Source organism: Capricornis sumatraensis, chromosome 4 (assembly GCF_032405125.1).
Source record: "Capricornis sumatraensis isolate serow.1 chromosome 4, serow.2, whole genome shotgun sequence".
Taxonomy (NCBI): Eukaryota; Metazoa; Chordata; class Mammalia; order Artiodactyla; family Bovidae; genus Capricornis; species Capricornis sumatraensis.
In genome coordinates, this window is record NC_091072.1 from 108,058,145 (window position 1) to 108,078,840 (window position 20,696).

General features: G+C 36.1%; 1 protein-coding gene across 2 annotated transcripts; it reads left to right on the forward strand.

Annotated features, from left to right (window-relative positions):
* The first annotated feature begins 229 nt into the window (after positions 1 to 229).
* ACTR6 (actin related protein 6) lies at positions 230 to 19,714 on the forward strand. Of its 2 annotated transcripts, XM_068971179.1 has the most exons (11): positions 230 to 339; positions 5,060 to 5,177; positions 6,012 to 6,080; positions 6,947 to 7,070; positions 8,200 to 8,335; positions 8,428 to 8,484; positions 9,594 to 9,692; positions 9,788 to 9,866; positions 15,163 to 15,334; positions 16,822 to 16,960; positions 19,188 to 19,714. In XM_068971179.1, the coding sequence occupies exons 1-11, from the start codon at positions 272 to 274 to the stop codon at positions 19,315 to 19,317; spliced, it is 1,191 nt and encodes a 396-aa protein (XP_068827280.1). In that variant the 5' UTR covers positions 230 to 271; the 3' UTR covers positions 19,318 to 19,714. The 2 variants fall into 2 exon arrangements, with proteins under 2 accessions (XP_068827280.1, XP_068827281.1); XM_068971180.1 differs by lacking the exon at positions 8,428 to 8,484.
* The last annotated feature ends 982 nt before the right edge of the window (positions 19,715 to 20,696 follow it).

The window sequence follows — 20,696 nt, forward strand, 5'->3', positions numbered from 1 at the left end:
GAAAAAAACTTTAGCATTTTCTCTCTTATTGGATCTGGCCAAGAAGTAAAAAGGTTAGAAAAGGAAGGAAATACGGTATAACTCTTGCGAGCAGATGGGGGGCAGTGCAACCTCTGGTTTCCGGCGTCCTCGGTTGCTAAGGAAGGCCGGAAGCGCCCGTGTGCTCGGCGGATGCAACCATAGAGTGCCGGAAGCAGTAACCATAGAGGGCTGTGAAAAGCGTGAGCAGAGCGGTCGGAGAAGAAGCTGCGGCGACTTGGTTTCCGCTGAAATGACGACGTTAGTGCTGGATAACGGAGCTTACAACGCCAAAATCGGTTACAGCCATGAAACTGTCTCGTAAGTGTTCGCTGCCCGCGAGGGACAAAGCATATATGCTTAGTAGTTACGCTTCATTTTGTGACCTCTGTAAACTGCAAACGCCCCCACGCAGCTCTCACTCTGTTTGAGGGATGCTCGGCTTGGAACTGGTGGCTGGGAAGCTTTGAAGTGGGACTTAGGTTACTAATTTTGGACTTTGTGGCCCCGGAAGTGGGATGTGTGTTTCGTTTCGTAACAGGAAATAGGAAGGTAGGCTTCTAAGGAAGAGGTTCCCAAATGAGAGACCTGTACACAAGGTTCCTGAGCCGTCAGGAATCGTGGGCAACGTTTTGCGTGTACATGCATTTTTGCTGGGAAGCGGTTATGGCTTCCGTGAAATCCTCCACGTGTTCAGTGCCCGCCACCCCAGCCCCCGCAGGTGTAAAAACCACTGTTGTCAGTGACTGAAGACTTTGAAGGCTTTGTATTCAAGCCTTTCTAAATGCTCCCTGACTGACCTGGTTGATTTAGACTCGGTTACACAAAGCCATTATGGTCAACAAAAGAGTCCGAAGCAGTACTTGGATGCAATCTCAAAAAGGACAGAATGATCTCTCTTCGTTTGCAAGGCAAACCATTCGGTTTCACGGTGATCCAAGCCTATGCCCCAACCAGTAATGCTGAAGAAGCTGAAGTTGAACGGTTCTATGAAGACCTACAAGACCTTTTAGAACTAACACCCAAAAAAGATGTCCTTTTCATTATAGGGGACCGGAATGGAAAAGTAGGAAGTCAAGAAACACCTGGAGTAACAGGCAAATTTGGCCTTGGAGTACAGAATGAAGCAGGGCAAAGGCTAATAGAGTTTTGCCAAGAGAACACACTGGTCATAGCAAACACCCTCTTCCAACAACAAAAGAGAAGACTCTACACATGGACATCGCCAGAGGGTCAACACCGAAATCAGATTGATTATATTCTTTGCAGCCAAAGACGGAGAAGCTCTATACAGTCAGCAAAAACAAGACCAGGAGCTGATTGTGGCTCAGATCATGAACCCCTTATTGCCAAATTCAGACTTAAATTGAAGAAAACAGGGGAAACCACTAGACCATTCAGGTATGACCTAAATCAAATTCCTTATGATTATACAGTGGAAGTGAGAAATAGATTTAAGGGACAAGATTTGATCAATAAGAGTGCCTGATGAACTATGGGCGGAGGTTCGTGACATTGTACAGGAGACAGGGATCAAGACCATCCCCAAGAAACAGAAATGCAAAAAAGCAAAATGGCTATCTGAGGAGGCCTTACAAATAACTGTGAAAAGAAGAGAGGAGAAAAGGAAAGATATAAGCATCTGAATGCAGCGTTCCAAAGAACAGCAAGGAAAGATAAGAAAGCCTTCCTCAGTGATCAATGCAAAGAAATAGAGGAAAATGGCAGAATGGGAAAGACTATAGATCTCTTCAAGAAAATTAGAGATCCCAAGGGAACATTTTATGCAAAGATGGGCTCGATAAAGGACAGAAATGGTATGGACCTAACAGAAGCAGAAGATATTAAAAAGAGGTGGCAAGAATACACAGAAGAACTGTACAAAAAAGAGCTTCATGACCCAGATAATCACGATGGTGTGATCAGTCACCTAGAGCCAGACATCCTGGAATGTGAAGCCAAGTGGGCCTTAGAAAGCATCACTACAAAGCTAGTGGAGGTGATGGAATTCCAGTTGAGCTATTTCAAATCCTGAAAGATGATGCTGTGGAAGTGCTGCACTCAATATGCCAGCAAATTTGGAAAACTCAGCAGTGGCCACAGGACTGGAAAAGGTCAGTTTTCATTCCAATCCCAAAGAAAGGCAATGCCAAGGAATGCTCAAACTACCACACAGTTGCACTCATCTCACACGCTAGTAAAGTAATGCTCAAAGTTCTGCAAGCCAGGCTTCAGCAGTACGTGAACCGTGAACTTCCAGATGTTCAAACTAGTTTTAGAAAAGGCAGAGGAACCTGAGATCAAATTGCCAACATCTGCTGGATCATGGAAAAAGCAAGAGAGTTCAAGAAAAACATCTATTTCTGCTTTATTGCCTATGCCAAAGCCTTTGATTGTGTGGACCACAATAAACTGTGGAAAATTGTGAAAGAGATGGGAATACCAGACCACCTGACCTGCCTCTTGAGAAACCTATATGCAACTCAGGAAGCAACAGTTAGAACTGGATATGGAATAACAGACTGGTTCCAAATAGGAAAAGTAGTACATCAAGGCTGTATATTGTCATCCTGCTTGTTTAACTTCTCTGCAGAGTACATCATGAGAAACGCTGGGCTAGAAGAAGCACAAACCGGAATCAAGATTGCCAGGAGAAATATCAATAATCTCAGATATGCAGATGACACCACCCTTATGGCAGAAAGTGAAAAGGAACTAAAAAGCCTCCTGATGAAAGTGAAAGTGGAGAGTGAAAAAGTTGGCTTAAAGCTCAACATTCAGAAAACGAAGATCATGGCATCTGGTCCCATCACTTCATGGGAAATAGATGGGGAAACAGTGTCAGACTTTATTTTTGGGGGCTCCAAAATCACTGCAGATGGTGACTGCAGTCATGAAATTAAAAGACGCTACTCCCTGAAAGGAAAATTTTGACCAACCTAGAAAGCATATTGAAAAGCAGAGACATTACTTTGCCAACAAAGGTTCTAGTCAAGGCTATGGTTTTTCCTGTGGTCATGTATGGATGTGAGAGTTGGACTGTGAAGAAAGCTGAGTGCCAAAGAATTGATGCTTTTGAAGTGTGGTGTTGGAGAAGACTGTTGAGAGTCCCTTGGACTGCAAGGAGATCCAGCCAGTCCATCCTAAAGGAGATCAGTCCTGGGTGTTCATTGGAAGGACTGATGCTGAAGCTGAAACTCCAATACTTTGGCCACCTCGTGCTAGGAGTTGACTGATTGGAAAAGACCCTGATGCTGGGAAGGATTGAGGGCAGGAGGAGAAGGGGACGACAGAGGATGAGATGGCTGGATGGCATCACCAACTTGATGGACATGAGTTTGAGTGAACTCCGGGAGTTGTTGATGGACAGGGAAGCCTGGCGTGCTGTGATTCATGGGGTCATAAAGAGTACAGGACTGAGCAACTGAACTGAACTGAAACAAATAATACACTGGCATTCATAAACTACCTTTGAGTTAAGACTAAGCAAATTTAAAGACTGGCTTTTCCTGTAGTGTATTCACAGGGGACCCAGGGACTTTTTTTACTTCCTGCTTTCCTTTTGTTTTTTTAAGAGAACAGTCAACTGAGTAAAAATGTAAATTGTTGCAGTCTTATTTCTGCAGTGTGTATTATTGTGCTTATCTTTTAACAGCAAATCTCTTATCATTTACTTAAGAACTAGTTTAAAAGTCTTGATAAGAGTAAGTGCAGAATACTCAGGCTTCCCTAGGGCTCAGACAGTAAAGTATCTGTCTGCAATGAGGGAGACCTCTGGGTCAGGAAGATCCCCTGGGAAGGAAATGGCAATTCACTGCAGTGCTCTTGCCTGGAAAATCCCATGGGCCGGGCCTCAGTATAGTGACAAAAGGTGTGGGGAAAGAAGCATGCTAAATAATCAAGGATAGTACATGGACTAAAGTAATACTATAGCCATAAGATTGACTACAATGCAGGTTTTAAAAATCATGTCCGGAAAGATTATACACTTTCACTGTATTATCTCAATTAATACAAGGATTTTGATTGACTTTAGTGCAAAGTAATCCTCAGGTCATAGTGGCATATTTGAGGGTGGCAAATTCTGCTCCCCCTCACTTTCTCTCTATCCCTCTCTCTCTTTCTCTCTCTCTCTCCCCCCCCATATATATATATATATGCGCACACAGACGCATACAATACATATATGTGTAGACATGTATGATGGATAATAGCTCTAGTTTGTCTTCCTAACCAGATTGTAAGCTCATGGTGGGCAGCAACTATATTTAAAATTACCTTCTACTTCTGTACCCTATAATATCTTGCAACTGAAGATCTTTTACTTCATGGAAACTTAATTTTATGGTCAGAATTTTGAACTTGCTTTTTTTTTTTAACTAGAATGGTATTAAGAGTTTTTTTCAGGAACTTTAACTTTACTTCAGCCCCTCTTCACCTGTGTGCAGTGGCAGAATCAATACCCACCTGTAATAATATCTTGAGGATTATATGAGAAAGATAATGGGTCCACTGCAGGACCTGATATATGGTGAAAGTGAAAGTCCCTCAGTTCTGTCTGACTCTTTGCATCCCTATGGACTATACAGTCCATAGAATTCTCCATGCCAGAATACTGGAGTGGGTAGCTGTTCCTTTCTCCAGGGGATCTTCCCAACCCAGGGATCCAACCCAGGTCTCCTGCATTGAAAGCGGATGCTTTACCAGCTGAGCCACAAGGGAAGCCCAAGAATACTGGAGTGGGTAGCCTATCCCTTCTCCAGCAGATCTTCCCAGTGGAGGAATGGGAACCAGAGTCTCCTGCATTGCAGGCAGATTTTTTTACCAACTGAGCTATCAGGAAAGCCCTAGTATGTGGTAGAGCATTAAAAAAAAAAAAAGTCATTTTTAAATATTTTGAAGACAGAATGAGAAACACTGGTTCTGGAAATTTTTGTGTTCTTTCTTTTAGAAAGTAAAAGTGGTTGTTAAGTAATTGTATGTTTAAGAACTAAGTATTTAACTAACTAAGGGAATAATTACATTATTTGTTTCTTTGTAGAGTTATTCCAAACTGTCAGTTCAGATCAAAAACAGCACGTCTTAAAACTTTTACTGCTAACCAGATAGATGAAATAAAGGACCCTTCTGGACTCTTTTATATTCTTCCTTTTCAAAAGGTAATCCAACACTATGACATTTATAGCATTAAGGACCTGCATTTAAAGATAATTTGAAATGTGTTGTAAGATTTTGTGTGTTTGAAAATATTTTTAGATCTCTGAGAAAGCATTATTTAAAGTTAAATTAAGAGCTTATTCTTGCCTGGAAAATCCCATGGACAGAGGAGCCTGGTAGGCTGCAGTCCATGGGGTCGCTAAGGGTCAGACACAACGGAGCGACTTCACTTTCACTTTTCACTTTCATGCATTGGAGAAGGAAATGGCAACCCACTCCAGTGTTCTTGCCTGGAGAATCCCAGGGACGACGGAGCCTGGTGGGCTGCCATCTATGGGGTCGCACAGGGTCGGACACAACTGAAGCAACATAGCAGCAGCAGCAAGAGCTTATTAAAACCAAAAATTGAATTTAAATTGTCATGTTAAAAAATAGCCATGAATAATTATACCTCTATTGAAAAGAATCAACTATATTGCAATAAATAAAAATAAATGACCATAATTTAGTTACTGATTGTGGGTACTGAATTTTACTTGTTTATGTTAAAGCTAGATGAAATACAAACATTAAAGAAAATAAATATAGAGGGGCATCTCTACATATTGGTGTGTCTTTTGAGCCCTTTTATGTTTTGGTTATTGTTAATTTGTAATGTTTTGAATTTTTAAAAGAAGAAAAACATAGCAATGTAATAGTGTTGAGATTCAACTAGTATTAGACTGGTAAAGAGAAAATAATTAAGAGAGTAATCAGTGATTTATAATGTATTGATCTGATTATTTAAAAATTCTGCAAATATTTTTGATAGTTAATTCACAAAACAAATTTTTTAGGGCTACTTGGTGAATTGGGATGTTCAAAGACAAGTTTGGGATTACCTTTTTGGAAAAGAAATGTATCAGGTAACAAGTTGGAGTATGTATTCAAATTTCTATTTCCATGTCTCATTCAAGTGAAAAATCAGAAGTTATATTTTAAGATTTATAAATTTTTGAATATTTCTTACAGTATTTAAGTCACTTAATCTACTGTGCTTAGCTTTGATTTTCTAAATAAGTGCAAGTGCATAGAATTTCTATTGTGAAGTAGAATTTGAGGTTGAGAAGAGCTAATCTATATGAAATTTAAGATTAAAATTTTACTTCAGATATCTGCTATTCTTAGATCACTGTATTGTCTCATTTTTCACAATAAAATTTTTTTGCTCATTTATCTGAATGTGTGAATGATACAGTGTTAGAATTTTGTGCTCTTAATATCTTTAGTGTGACTTTAGGTATCCTGAGAGAATGTTCACATTTTAATGCTTCTTTAAGAGTATGTGGGAGAGAATTGTGTAAACATTAAATATCCCAAAGTTTCTCACCTTTTCCCTTTTATTTTTTACCTTTTAACTTTTAAAAACAAAATACCAGTTCCAGTGCTTGCAGTTCTATCATTCATTACTTTTGCATAATTATCTTTAAACAATTTGATGGTACCATTTTATCAGTGCTACCATTAGGAGAGTTAAATAATAGTTGAAGACCATGAATGCTGTAACCAGACTTCCCAAGTTCAGTCCTAAGTTTGTCATTAATTAGTTATATGAACCTCGGTAACTCATTCAGCTCTTCTGTGTCTCAGTTTGCTCACCTTTCAAAAGGGGATAATAGTAAGACATGTCTTCTAGGGTTATTGTGAGAATTAAATAGATGTACATACATAAAGCAGATGTTTATAATTATAACTATAAATCTACAAAACTGGGAATTTTTTTCCTCTATAGGTTGACTTTTTAGACACTAATATTATTATCACAGAACCATATTTTAACTTCACTTCAATTCAAGAATCAATGAATGAAATCTTATTTGAAGAATACCAGTTTCAAGCAGTATTAAGAGTAAATGGTGAGTTAAATTGAAATTGAGTTATGTGAATGTGAATAAACTCTTTAAATCCAAGAATATTGAGTGACATTCTTTTAGATTTGATGAAATTTAAAATTAGATGAAGCCCTCGAGCTTGTTAGTCTGACTTCTCTCAACTATATCTTTTTAATATAGTATTTCTCCCTAATGAAGTTAACTAGCAACATATTTCTAATCTCCGAAAGTTTATTTTTTCTGAGATAGTTGTCTTTTCTATCACTGATGTGTTTGCTATTCTTATTATTGTTTGAAATAATGTTAATAGCTCAGACTGCCAATATGAGGAAAAACAATCTATACATATCATCTAGAAGTTAGTTTTCTAAAGGCTAGAATTAAATGACTGTACAAAGAAAGTATTCACCTATTTAGCATGTAGCATTTAAGTCTGTATAAACAACAATATACTGTAATGGTTAGGAACATAAGCTTTAGAACAGTGTTCTCAACCAAGAGTGATATTGCTCCTGGGGACATTTAACAATGTCTGGAGACGTTTTTCATTATCACAACTGGGATGGTACTTCTTGCATCTAATATATAGAGGACCAAGATTCTGCTAAAACAGTGCACAGTAAAGCCCCCAATGCTGGGGAAGTATCTGACCCACAATGTCAGTAGTTCTGAAGTTGAGAAAAACTGCTGTAGAGTCATACTGCTTACGTTTGATTCCTGGCTCTGTTATTTTCTAATCATATGACCTTGGGCACATTATTAACATCTCTGCTTCAGTTTCTACATCTGTAAAAATGGGATTGTTGTAAGGATTAAAACACACATACTCACGGAGTTTAGAATAGTGCCCAGCATGTAATAAATGCTCAGCAAAATTATTTGCTATTAAAATAATTATTATAAGTTGTGAAGTAAATATTTACCTTCAAAGTTGGTCACAAAATTTTTATCATTTTCCACAAAAATATCATGTTTTAATGTTTAAACATCTGACAGAATTAGGAATGGTATTTTAGATTAACTTTTTTTTTACAAAGGAAAATTTCTGTCTTTCTGTTTGCTTTAGTTTGCTGCTTTTCTTTACTTATTGTTTTAAATTAGTTGTACTTTATTCAGTATGTTTATTTTTTCTTTATCTTTTGTTTCTTAATAGCTGGGGCTCTCAGCGCACACAGGTATTTCCGAGATAATCCTTCCGAGTTATGCTGTATCATTGTAGATAGTGGGTATTCCTTTACACATATAGTTCCTTACTGTAGAAGTAAGAAGAAAAAAGAAGCGATTATTCGGTGAGTTGCATTCAATTTTCATCTTATTTCTTATAATAAAACTGGATGAAATGTGTGGTAAACTGAACTAAATTTGAATTCTTCCTTTTTAGGATAAATGTGGGAGGAAAACTCCTAACCAATCATCTAAAAGAAATCATATCTTATAGGTAATACTTAGCTTTGAGATGCTGGGGGTGAAATTTTTAAAGTAATTTAAAATTATTCCTTGCCTTTAGTTCTAATTTCAGGCAACAGTTCTGAATTATTGCTTTAAAGACTGTATTACATAGATACTGGGTTGACCAAAAAGTCCATTTGGGTTTATCTGTAACACCTTATGGAAGAACTTAAATGAACTTTTTGACCAACTCAGTAAATACCAATGATGTTCAAGTTAAAAAGCTTTCTGACATATGAAATGGTAGTGTCCACCAAAAAGACATTTCCAATTTCTCAGGAGTTTAATACATTAATAATATTTTAAAACTGCAGATGTACATATACCTTGTAAAACAGTTTACAATGCATATAAGGAAATAAGGGTCTAAAAAGAAAATAAATCTCTGCTTCCCTTTTCCATTTCTCTTGTCAGTTCTCCATACACAGTATAATACTTAAACTTTTTCTTTTATCCTTTTTTAATCTCTAAAAGCCTTAATAATGTGCACTGCCATGTATAAAACAATAGCTATAGGAACCTCTTGTATAGTACAGGGAGCTCAGGTCAGTGCTCTGTAATGACCTAGACGGATAGGATGTTGGGGCGGGTGTGGGAGGGAGTTCCAGGAGGGAGAGTCTATATGTATACGTAATAGCTGGTTCACTTTGTTATATAACAGAAACTAACACAACATTGTAAAGCAACTATACCCCCTCCCCAAAGAAAAATACATAGATAGATATGTTTCTGGATTAGCCAATGTTAGTTGACTGTCCACTATTAAAAGATTAGGAATTAGTGTACTTAGTCACCTCCCAAAGAGGGCATAGCAACCCACTCCAGTATTCTTGCCTGGAGAATCCGCATGGACAGAGGAGCTCGATGGGCTACCGTCCATGGGATTGCAAAGAGTTAAACATGACTGAGTGACTAAGCACAACTTAAATAAGATAATGGAATGGGTATTCCATAAAGTTAAAAATATTTTACACATTCAAAAATTTAATAGTTTTTAAAGATCAGTTACCTGGAAATTTAATTCCAAAAAAATACTTTCAATGATAAGTTGCAATTAAATTTTTTTCATTTCACATTACCATTTTTATTTCTGTTTAGACAGTTACACGTTATGGATGAAACTCATGTGATTAATCAAGTGAAAGAAGATGTATGCTATGTGTCTCAGGATTTTTATAGAGACATGGATATTGCCAAGTATGTATAATGGTAGCCTAAAAATTGGAAAGTTGATTCTTGGCTAATGTTAAGCATAGTTAAAATACTTCATAAGTCTCTATTTTGTTTTCCAGGTTGAAAGGAGAAGAAAATACAGTAATGGTAGACTATGTTTTGCCTGACTTTAGTACAATTAAAAAGGGCTTTTGTAAGGTAATTTTTTAAAAAATTTTATTTTGTATTAACATGAAGTTAATTTATAATGTATTAGTTTCAGGTGTATAATAAGTGATTCAGTTATATGTTATTCTTTTTCAAGTGTTTTCTCACTGTTATTACAGAATATTAAGTTGAGTTCCCTGTGCTATACAGTAGGTTCTTATTGATTATTTATTTTAAATATATTGTGCATGGATGCATATTTAGTTGCTTCAGTTATGTCCATCTCTTTGCGACCCCAGGACTGTAGCCTGCTAGGTTCCTCTGTCCTTGGGATTCTCCAGGCAAGACTACTCGGATGGGTAGCCATTCCCTTTTCCAATGGATTTTCCCGACCCAGTGATGGAACCTGAGTCTCCTGCGTTGCAGGCAAACTCTATACTGTCTAAGCCACCAGGGAAGCCCATAGTAACTCCATGGACTGTAGCCCACCAGCCTTCTCTGTTCATGGAATTTTCTAGGGAAGAATATTGGAGTGGGTAGCCATTCCCTTCTCCAGCGGATCTTCGTGACCCAGGGATTGAACCTGAATCTTACGTTGCAGGCGGATTCTTGACCATCTGAGCCACCTATATAGAAGTGTATGTTAATCCCAATGTCCTAATTTATCCTTCTCCCCACCTTTCTCTTTTGACAACCATAAGTTTGTTTTCTAAGTCTGTGATATAAGGTAATTTTTAAGTTTTTTTCAAGCGACCACTCAGGTTTGAAAAGCATCTAGCTGGGATTGATGAAATGTCAGAGTTGTTGATGATAGCCTTCTTGCCTGTTGGCCATTTCTGTAGACACCAGAGTATGAATGATTTAATTAATATCTGTATTAAATTTGTTTAGAAAAAGAACTATCCACTGTGATAGCTTATGGGACAAATCTGGAGATAAACAGTAACTTTACCTATATTATGGTTTACCCATTTCTGTTTTCTTAAGAATTAGTGTAAGTCCAGTTAGATTATTTGCCTGTTGTGAATGTTATTGACACAGCAGACCCAGGGCTGTGGTATCAGATTGTAGTTGAAAAGGGCAAAATCCAGTGCATTTTGAAAATGTTGAATAGGGTTTATCTTGGATGTCAAAACAATATAATTTCTCCCTATCTTTGATCAGCTCAGTTTTATGTTTGGGTAAATGTGAAGTTTGCCCTTACAGTTACTGGCTTGGTGAGGACTTTTAGCAGTTGAAAGACTTTGGTCAGAAACCTAAGCACACAGAGATATTTTCGCAAGGAGACATTTATGGTAATGTTCATTGCAGTATACATTGAGTGAAAAATTGGGAAGAGCCTAAATACTCACTAATGGAAGAAGAATAAATTTTTATTTATTCATGTTATAAGTGAAAGTGTGAAGTCACTCAGTCATGTCCGACTCTGCGACCCTATGGACTGTAGCCTACCAGGTTCCACCATCCATGGGATTTTCCAGGCAAGAATACTGGAGTTGGTTGCCATTTCTTCTCCAGGAGATCTTCCTGACCCAGGGATTGAACCCTAGTCTCCCACATGGTAGGCATTGTAGGCAGACGCTTTACCATCTGAGCCACCAGGGAAGATCCTCATGTTATAAAAAAAGCAGTAAAAATATAGTAAGAGGTATGTGATCATGGATAAATCTCAGAAATGTATTTCTGTTCAGAAGACTATATACCATTTCAGGATATGTAGAATAATTCTTTATATGTGGGCATTTATAAAAATGAAGTAAAAGTATAAAAACTGTGTGTGTGAATGATAACACCACATTTAAAATGGGAGTGTTATCTGTGAAGGTATGTTAAACTGACTGATGGATACATGGGTTTTATACAATTATTTATGCTTATTTTTATGCCCGAAGTTTAAAAAATAATTTATTTGGCCAGATTTTTAAGGTGAAATACAATAAGAATTCAGAGAAGGTTACCCCCTTAGAAATAGATCCTTGTGGAAGGACCAAGGCTAACTTTAAGAAGTGAGAATTATGACAGATTATGGAATCTGGTTATCTGGACATGAACTGGGGAGAGGAACTGGCAGCCTGAATCCCACATAGAATATGGAAGATGTATTTTTTCTTTATAAGACAAGGAAAACTGCCCCAAACATATAGATAGCAGGCATCTTTCTCATCAGGCATGTTTGATCATCCTCATACAACTATAGCTGTTTAAAGCAGTCCAATGATACAAACACCTTATAGAGAATTTACAGCACTCTGAACTTATGATGATAAAGTAATCGGTATTTCTACCAGGATGGACCCTGAATGATGGACCCTATGTCTCTAAACCTGACTGAAAATCACCTGGGCCACTTGAAGAACAATTGATATCCATGTTCTTTGTTCCTGTCCCTGGAAATATTTAGGACCTAAGTTTGGAAACTTAATCTATAAAAGAGAAAAAAATCTCTTCCAGGTGATTGGACTATTAGCTAGGCTTGGAAATCCTTCTCTTTTGTAAAACGTATTTCTCTATGACAACTTACCAGTTTATTGGACATTATCTGCTGAACCCTGCCAGTTTCCTTCCCAAGCCATAAGCCTTGATTTCTCGGCACTGCACCGTACATAGTGAGCTAGTAGAGGTGTGGTTGTTCCATCAATTGACTGTTGTATTGCTTCTCATCAGAGAAAAAGACAAAAGCCACATTGTACTGTTTGCAGCTCTTTTATTGACTTTTGACCTTGTGATCAGAATCTTGGTGTGACTGCACTACTATGGACTCCTTGTTACATGTACAATTTAATATCAATTGAGTGGACATAGTTGGACTGGACTTTTACCAGATGATGGAATGTTACCTCAAATGTCTGTTTAAAAAATAACGGTTTAATTTCTACTTTGCCAATTAATATTAAAATTTATATTTCACTACATGTTAAATTGTGTACATCGTAATAATTTTTAAGGTTTAGAAATGACTATATTTTGTATATGTTAGGATTACTCCTAAAATGTGTCTTTTTAAATTTAATACTTGCTAAACTTGTTTTCATTGTTGCCTGATAATCAAAATCTTTGATGAAAGCTGATAAAATATGTTTGAAATTAGAAAAGCCATACTGCATAAAATGAAAGAGAATTTGTTTCAGAGTCTTTATACTTAGAATATTGTTAAAACTTGGACCTTGATTGTTTATTCAAGAACATTTTTAAATACTCAGGAAAAAGTTACAACCTTGATTTTCTAGTATTGATGACATCAATATGATGAAGTCTGTAATATTGTTACTAATTACAGCTGATAGAAATTCCAGTTTTATTCTTTAACAGAAAGAGAATGCCTACTAAAGTGTAGTGAATGCTTTACTGACCTTAATTGAGAAAATTAAGTTAACAATTACTTAATAGTTACTAGTTGCCACTTTTAAACATTTTTTTCATGCTACCAGAATGAAATTTATGAGGACTGTACAGTCAGTCATGGCCTGCATTAACTAAAATAGCAACTCCCAGCAGCCCTTTTAAATTTCTTCATCTATGTCTAAAACAAAAATCATTTTGGAATTGTACTCTTAGAAACAGAAACTGCTTGTAGTTCCAGATTACATATTAACAATGACTTCAGAGCTAACATTCAGCAAGGATTTCTACCTCTGGCTCTTTCCCATAGTTAGATATTTGACCCTAGGTCAGTCACTTGATCTTCTGTAAAATTAGGGGTGTGGACTAGAAAACTTTTTTGTTAAATGAAATTCTCCATCTCTGTATCTGTCTCAAGTTATTTTGAGTGTTGACAAGATGAGTTATATCCTGTACACTCAAACCAATATCATTTTTAAATGAATTTGTAAATATATAGGAAATATTTTCCATTCTTCTTGAGAAGGAAGAATACTTTATCTGTAAAGAAATAATATTCTTCTCTTTGCCAGTGCAGCAGTAGTTTAACTGAGTAAAAAATGATGTGTAATTTTACTTGTTCTTCCTAGAGTATTGTGAATTTATTGTAGTTTTTAGGATATTTTTATTTTAAAATAATGTTTCAAGTGAGAAATTTCCAAATGATAGCAATCAGAATCATTCATATCCAGGTCAGGAGTAGCAATGTAGTGCATGCTTGCTAAGTTGCTTTAATTGTATCAGACTCTTCGCAACCCCACGGACTATAGCCTGCCAGGCTCCTCTGTCCATGGGATTCTTCAGGCAAGAATACTGGAGTTGGGTTGCCATGCCCTCCTCCAGGGGATCTTCCTGACCCAAGGATCAAACCTGTGTCTCCTATGGAATGTAATAGGAGGAAATACTGTGTGTTTTGGGGTTATTAGCTGAATGATCTTGAGCAATTCACATAACCTTGCCTAGCCCAGTTGGATCATTAATAAAAGGAAAATATGCCTGCCTTACTGGGTTATATAAGAATTCAGAGTGATAATGTATGAAAAACGCCTAAAGAAAATTCCACATTGTTGGCTTGCATGCTATACTGGGTAGCGGATTTGTGATGGTGAACAATATGGACAACAAAGGATAATAGAGGATGATTACTGGAGGGACCTTTTATTTGGGAGTCCGAAAAAGCCTCTCTGAGGAAGCTGAAACCTGAACAGAGAATGGATGACTGATTACATTGAGGAATCTGTTATAGTCTTTATCTGCTTTACTGTCTAACAACAAATTAATATTTCTTTTCATACATTTGAAATAATTTTATATTTATATAAGGATTTGGATATAGTCAGTTACAGGTAAAAATGTATATATGAGTCAAATGAAGTTTATGTCCTTAACCATCTAGAACAGCTGATGATTCTTAGTACAATTGAGAGGAACCATTATTTTAATGATGTAGAATGTTATAAAAGGAAATTATTTTTTTCCTGGGCCCATCAGGAATTACAGCTCACAGAGTTGAATGGGTTAGCAGAAAATAAGTAACAGAAGAATTTCAGTGATAAAGTCCATTTATTTGCCTAAATCATTTGGTAACTGATTTTTGAACAGAGATTGAATGCATAATAAAAAAAATTTTTAAGTATGTTCTTTGTTCTTTAGAAAGGGATTCACTCTGCTATTATAGATAGATTATGAAATTCCTTCTGCTCTATTATCCTTTTCTTTGTTTGTTTTAAAATGTGTGGAATAAAGCCAGCTCATCTTTGGGGGAATAGCTACATTAAGAGTAAATAATCACTTAATTGTGTGGTTTAGGTAACAGGAGAGAAGACTGCATTTTTCTAACTTTTGAGAATCCTGAAACTTCTAAGAACATGGTTAATATATTGGTATTTCACAGTATTAAGATTACTAAATGTTATTCATTATATAAGCTAGATAATGTAGCATACTTTTCATCTTATTTTTCTTTAAGCCAAGAGAAGAGATGGTGTTAAGTGGAAAATACAAATCTGGGGAACAAATTCTTCGTTTGGCCAATGAGAGATTTGCTGTTCCAGAAATACTCTTCAATCCTTCTGATATAGGCATTCAAGAAATGGGGATTCCAGAAGCTATTGTCTATTCAATTCAGAACTTACCTGAAGGTACATTAATAAATTAATGAGGAATAATGATATCCTTGTTGCTCAGCTGGTAAAGAATCCACCTGCAGTGCGGGAGACCTGGGTTTGATCCCTGAGTTGAGAAGATCCCCTGGAGAACAGAAAGGCTACCCACTCCAGTATTGTGGCCTAGAGAATTCCACAGACTGTATGTATAGTCTACGGGGTTGCAAAGAGTCGGACGCAACTGAGTGAATTTCGCACAATGACACTTTTTTAAAATTATAAGCTCTCTGAATCCTAAGAAGTCAACTGTTTCTTTTGAATAATTTGAACAAATGGCTATTTTATTTGCAGAGACTTCCAGATCCAGTAATGTACTTGAATGATTCTTTATTGGTCCCAGATGATAAATTTGATATAAGTAATTATGGTCTATTTAAACTTAAAGTAATTCATCTCTTTAAGAGTATTAAATTGCTATATCCCTTTTAGAAAAGTTTTAAGCCATATTTGCACAGAATAGAAATTTATAATTCAACAATTTAATGGTTTTTAGTTGTTGATGAGATTGGTTTATTCCTTCTGTTATATTTAGATTAATATACTGGAAGTTAGGGTTTTTTGTTTTAGAAGTTAGTTTTATTGAAATTAAAGTATAATGCTTCACAGTGTTGTCTGGGTTCTCTTGAAGCATGATTTAATGAAATGATGTTCTAGAGTTTTGGAGTACTTTTATACCTTGAAAATGTCTCCCTTCTTCTTAAGGAACAATTTAGGCATTGTAGAAAATCTTACACATGCAATGCCCTTTCCTCTCATTAAAAAAAAAAAAAAGAAGAAAAAGAAAGATAATGCCATGACCTTAATATAGCTTCTCCAGGATATCTTTCCAACCCAGGGATCAAACCCAGGTCCCCCGCATTGGGCAGATCTTTTTACCATCTGAGCCATAACTAGCCAGTTGTTTTAATACAGTTATTTTACAGTTATTTTCATATTAATATTTCATGTTGATTTCTCATTTTATATAAACAGTATTTTTCACTATCTGTGTTACACAGTAAGTATGTGTGTCTCAGTGAGATAACATGGAAACTTGAATTCTCAAGTTAAAAATGGACCTCCTGTTTATCTTTACACCAGCTAACCATCTCAGCCTACATAAAGACCTCTTCCATTTTATGGAAGAACAGTTGTAATTTTCATATGTCTGGTACTAGAATTTTACTCATTTACATAAAGCTTATGTGTATATATAATAAATTGCTAGTAGTTCAACCCCTTTACTTTTGCCTTACTTTTAAAGATTTATGAGATCATATTTCTATTTAATGTATTTATTTGTTTAAATGATAATCTCATTACAACATCTTATAATTTATATGGTTGTTAAAAAATGGTTTCCCAACTAGTAACTTGAATTCCTAATTGCTTTTACCTAAGCCCACCTCCCTATTTCTCCAGAAAGATAAGTAAACAGATTTTCTAATGTCTCTTTTCTCTATCTTTTTTATCTCTTTTAAAAGAAATGCAGCCACATTTTTTTAAGAACATCGTTTTGACAGGAGGAAATTCCCTTTTCCCAGGATTTAGGGATCGCGTTTACTCAGAAGTTCGATGTCTCACTCCAACAGATTACGATGTTTCTGTTGTGCTGCCTGAAAAGTAAGTCTTGGCATATATAGAAACAAATCCTGGAAGTTAGTTTGTAGATAAAAGAGGTCTATAGGCAGACTTGAGTTTAAAGCCTAGTTGTACCATGTTGGCAGGTTTATTTCACCTTTGGGATGCTCATTTTTCTTTTCTCGAAAATTGAAATGACAAACCTTACATTTAAGTGGATTAAAATGGGGTGAAATATGTAAAGTACTGACTGACCGTCATATTTAGTAAATAACAGGTGCTCAGTTAATATAAGATCATTTCCCTGTAGTCAGTCAGTCCTCATTCCTAAGAAATTTTTATAGACAAAGCAGTTAGGTTATTATCTATTTGATTTCTCTGAGCTGTCATTTTTTGAGAGTTTCTATCAAGAATACAAATAAGAGGATTTAACCAATAAGATAAATTATGTCAACTGATAAGTTGTTTTAAAATAATTTATAATATTTAAAATAAACTTTTAAATTTAAGTAGTCTTTTTTTTAAAAAAAATTCAAAGCTATTTCACATGTACCCCCTATCCTGTTTTATGAGAAAAAGCAGATAATTAAGGTAGAATTTTAGAGCTGTCAGAAAGGCTTACAAATCTGTCTAGTTCTATGTACTTACTTTCTAAATAAACAAGGGCTGGTGAGTTAACAAAGGCCTTATGGTAAGTTAATTGCAGTAACCAGACTAAAATTTAGTTCTCTTTAGTTGGAGTCAGGAATTCTCACCAAATTCTAGTAATCCCCCCTCACTGCTCCACTGTAGCAGAGTTGAAAACAAGACCCCACACACCTGATGTGGGCCACAAGGCACATGGGATCTTAGTTCTCCAACCAGGGATTGAACCCACATCCCCCTGCATCGGAAGCACAGAGAATCTTAATCACTGGACTGCCAGGGAAGTCCCCCAGATATCTGATTTTTAAGTTTAGAATTTTATTTTAAAGCTAAAGTGGAGTTTTTTTTAAATCAGTAGCAGTTAATAGAAGGCCCTCATCTGGTCACTTAATTTGATAGCCATCAGATAAAAGAATAAATAACCATTAGATGTTGGAATGATTTTTATCAGCATTAATGTTCATATACCCTTTTGAATATGAAGTATATTGAATTTTTATCCTGAATTTTAAAATGCAAGTCATGAACACACATTATGGATATGAAAAGAGGAATAGTTTTTATTCTTTGATCCGTCAGATCTTTTTTGCACATCTTTACAGATAGATCTAGATACAGATTTAGTTTTTTTAAGCTTAGGAAATGCAGTAAATACAATAAGGAAATCTTTCTGTATCATTTTTCAGATTTAAAATTGAAGTAGGGGAGAGGAATGGTAGAATTACACAAAGTATAACCAGTATAACCTTGGTTGTTCATAAACTGAAAGTCTGATGTGCTCTGTTTACTTAGTGCACTTTCCGACCGTGTAACAGGTTTGTCATGCACTGTGCTCTCTTTTTTTTCTTTTCTTCCTCTTAGTATAGTAACCCCTCCCCTGCACTGCACTGTTTTCTAAATGTCTCATTTATTAGAGGGAACAAAGTGTAGGAGCAAAAGCACACACTGTGAAAACAACTCCAAGTTGAGTGCTAGTTTCAGTCTTAAGCTCTTTGAACCTCATTTTCCAGATATATAAAGTGAGTTTTTAATAGCAGTTCGTCGGTTGTAGGGTGAATTGATGACATGATGTATCTTTGCCGCATAAAAAAGTTAGACTCAGATATATTCCAGTTTTTCTTTTTATGCATTTTTGATCTTTTGTTTGTATTCTTGATTTTTCTTAGAAGATCCATAAATTCAAAGCACAGGGAAAAAGTAAAGAAGAGCTATTTGTAGTGGTAACTAAGTTTCCTTCCTTTATGAGTTTCTTGACTTCTTTGAAAGTGAAAAGTAAAAGTTAATCACTGTTTGCAACCTGATGGACTATAGCCCTCCAGGCTCCCCTGTTTACAGAATTTTCCAGGCAAGAGTACTGGAGTGGTTTGCTATTTCCTTCTCCAGGGGATTTTCTTCACCAAGAGATTGGACTGAACCCAATCTCCTGCATTGCAGGCAGACTCTTTACCATTTGAGCCACCAGGGAAGCCCCTCCTCTGAAGTTTATACTTATTTTCACACTTGAAATGATTTTCTGTTAAATCAAGTTGGGTAAAGATTGCCACATTTTAGTTACTAATTAATGTTTCTGGCATTTCAGTTCTGTAAAATCATCTGAGTTCATTTATTTTACCTTTTTTTTTAGCCCTATTACTTATGCCTGGGAAGGTGGAAAATTGATATCAGAGAATGACGATTTTGAAGATATGGTGGTAACAAGAGAGGATTATGAAGAAAATGGACATAGCATCTGTGAAGAGAAATTTGATATTTAAGAAACATTTCTGAAAGTTCTGACTTTCTATGACAAAGGTTTAATTTTCAGCGTTCTTTTTAAAGGAAGTTAAGGACCTGTGTTAGCTTTCATCCCAAGATAACATCTTGAACTTATCTAAATACTTTGATCCCTGGCTAATTTTCAAAGGTTTCTTAGCTAGGTTAGTAAGTAAACTGTAACTCACCCCATATTTTCATTATTTTAGCTAGACTTATTCTAACAATGCTTATGCTGTTTCTGAGAGTAAGTTACCTTTCATTAAAAGATGAAAAAGTGAGTGTAATTTAAGTTTGATTCTTTATAGCCAAAAGCACAAACTTAACCGTCTCACTGGTCAGGTTTCCCTTAGAAGGTAGTTTTGTGTGACTGACTCAGAATTGACCAGTGTGTGTTCATCATTTCCCTTCCCCAGTGGAGATACAATTTCTCTCTTTTAGAACTAAGTATTTTATTTTTAAATTGTCATTTTTATTTATAAATACTAAAGTTGGAAAAACTAATCTATGTTTGTATCATGTTCTTTTTTATTTGGCATAAGTGTGAAAAGATGACACTGTAAACCAATCTAGTCGAGTGTTTTTGATCACTACGATGTTTCAGAAGTGTATTATTTTGCTCATAAAAACACTATACCATTTTTTGTTTATTTTTCTTATACACCATTTTTCAGAATGAAATTCTTATGTCATTGGGCTCCTGAATCAAATTACTACCAGTCTCTCTACCTTAGCTAAAATCTTGCGCCTACCCCATGGCTTCAGGGATTTTAACAGCCTAGAATGAAAGAAGGTAGTTTTCCAAAGGAAAATTAAGACAAAGAGACAGATGCTGGGCAGGGTGAAAGAACTGTCCATTACAATTACATTTGGATTATATGGATGGTCCCTGACTCAACAGTGGTTCAACTTAATGATTTTTTGACTCTACAATGGTGCAAAAGCAGTATACATTTAGTAGAGACTGTTCTTCAAATTTTGCAGATTGATTTATTTATTTTTGGCTGTACTGGGTCTCTGTTGCTTTGTGTGGGCTTTCTCTGATTTTGGCGAGCAGGAGCTACTCTTCACTGCAGTGCATGGACTTCTGATTGCTGTGGCTTGTTGCAGAGCACAGGCTCTAGGCGCACAGGTTACAGATGGTGACACTTGGGCTCAGTAGTTTTGGCACTCAGCTTTAGTTGCTCTGCACATGTGGCATCTCGCTGGGCCAGGGATTGAAGCTGTGCCCTCTGCATTAGCAGATAGGTTCTTAACCACTAGAGCACCAGAGAAGCCCTATTCTTGGAATTTTGAATTTTGATCTTTTCCCAGCCTAGTGATATGTGGTATGTTACTTTCTTGTGATGCGGGGCAGCATTTGGGCACATGGGTATTCATT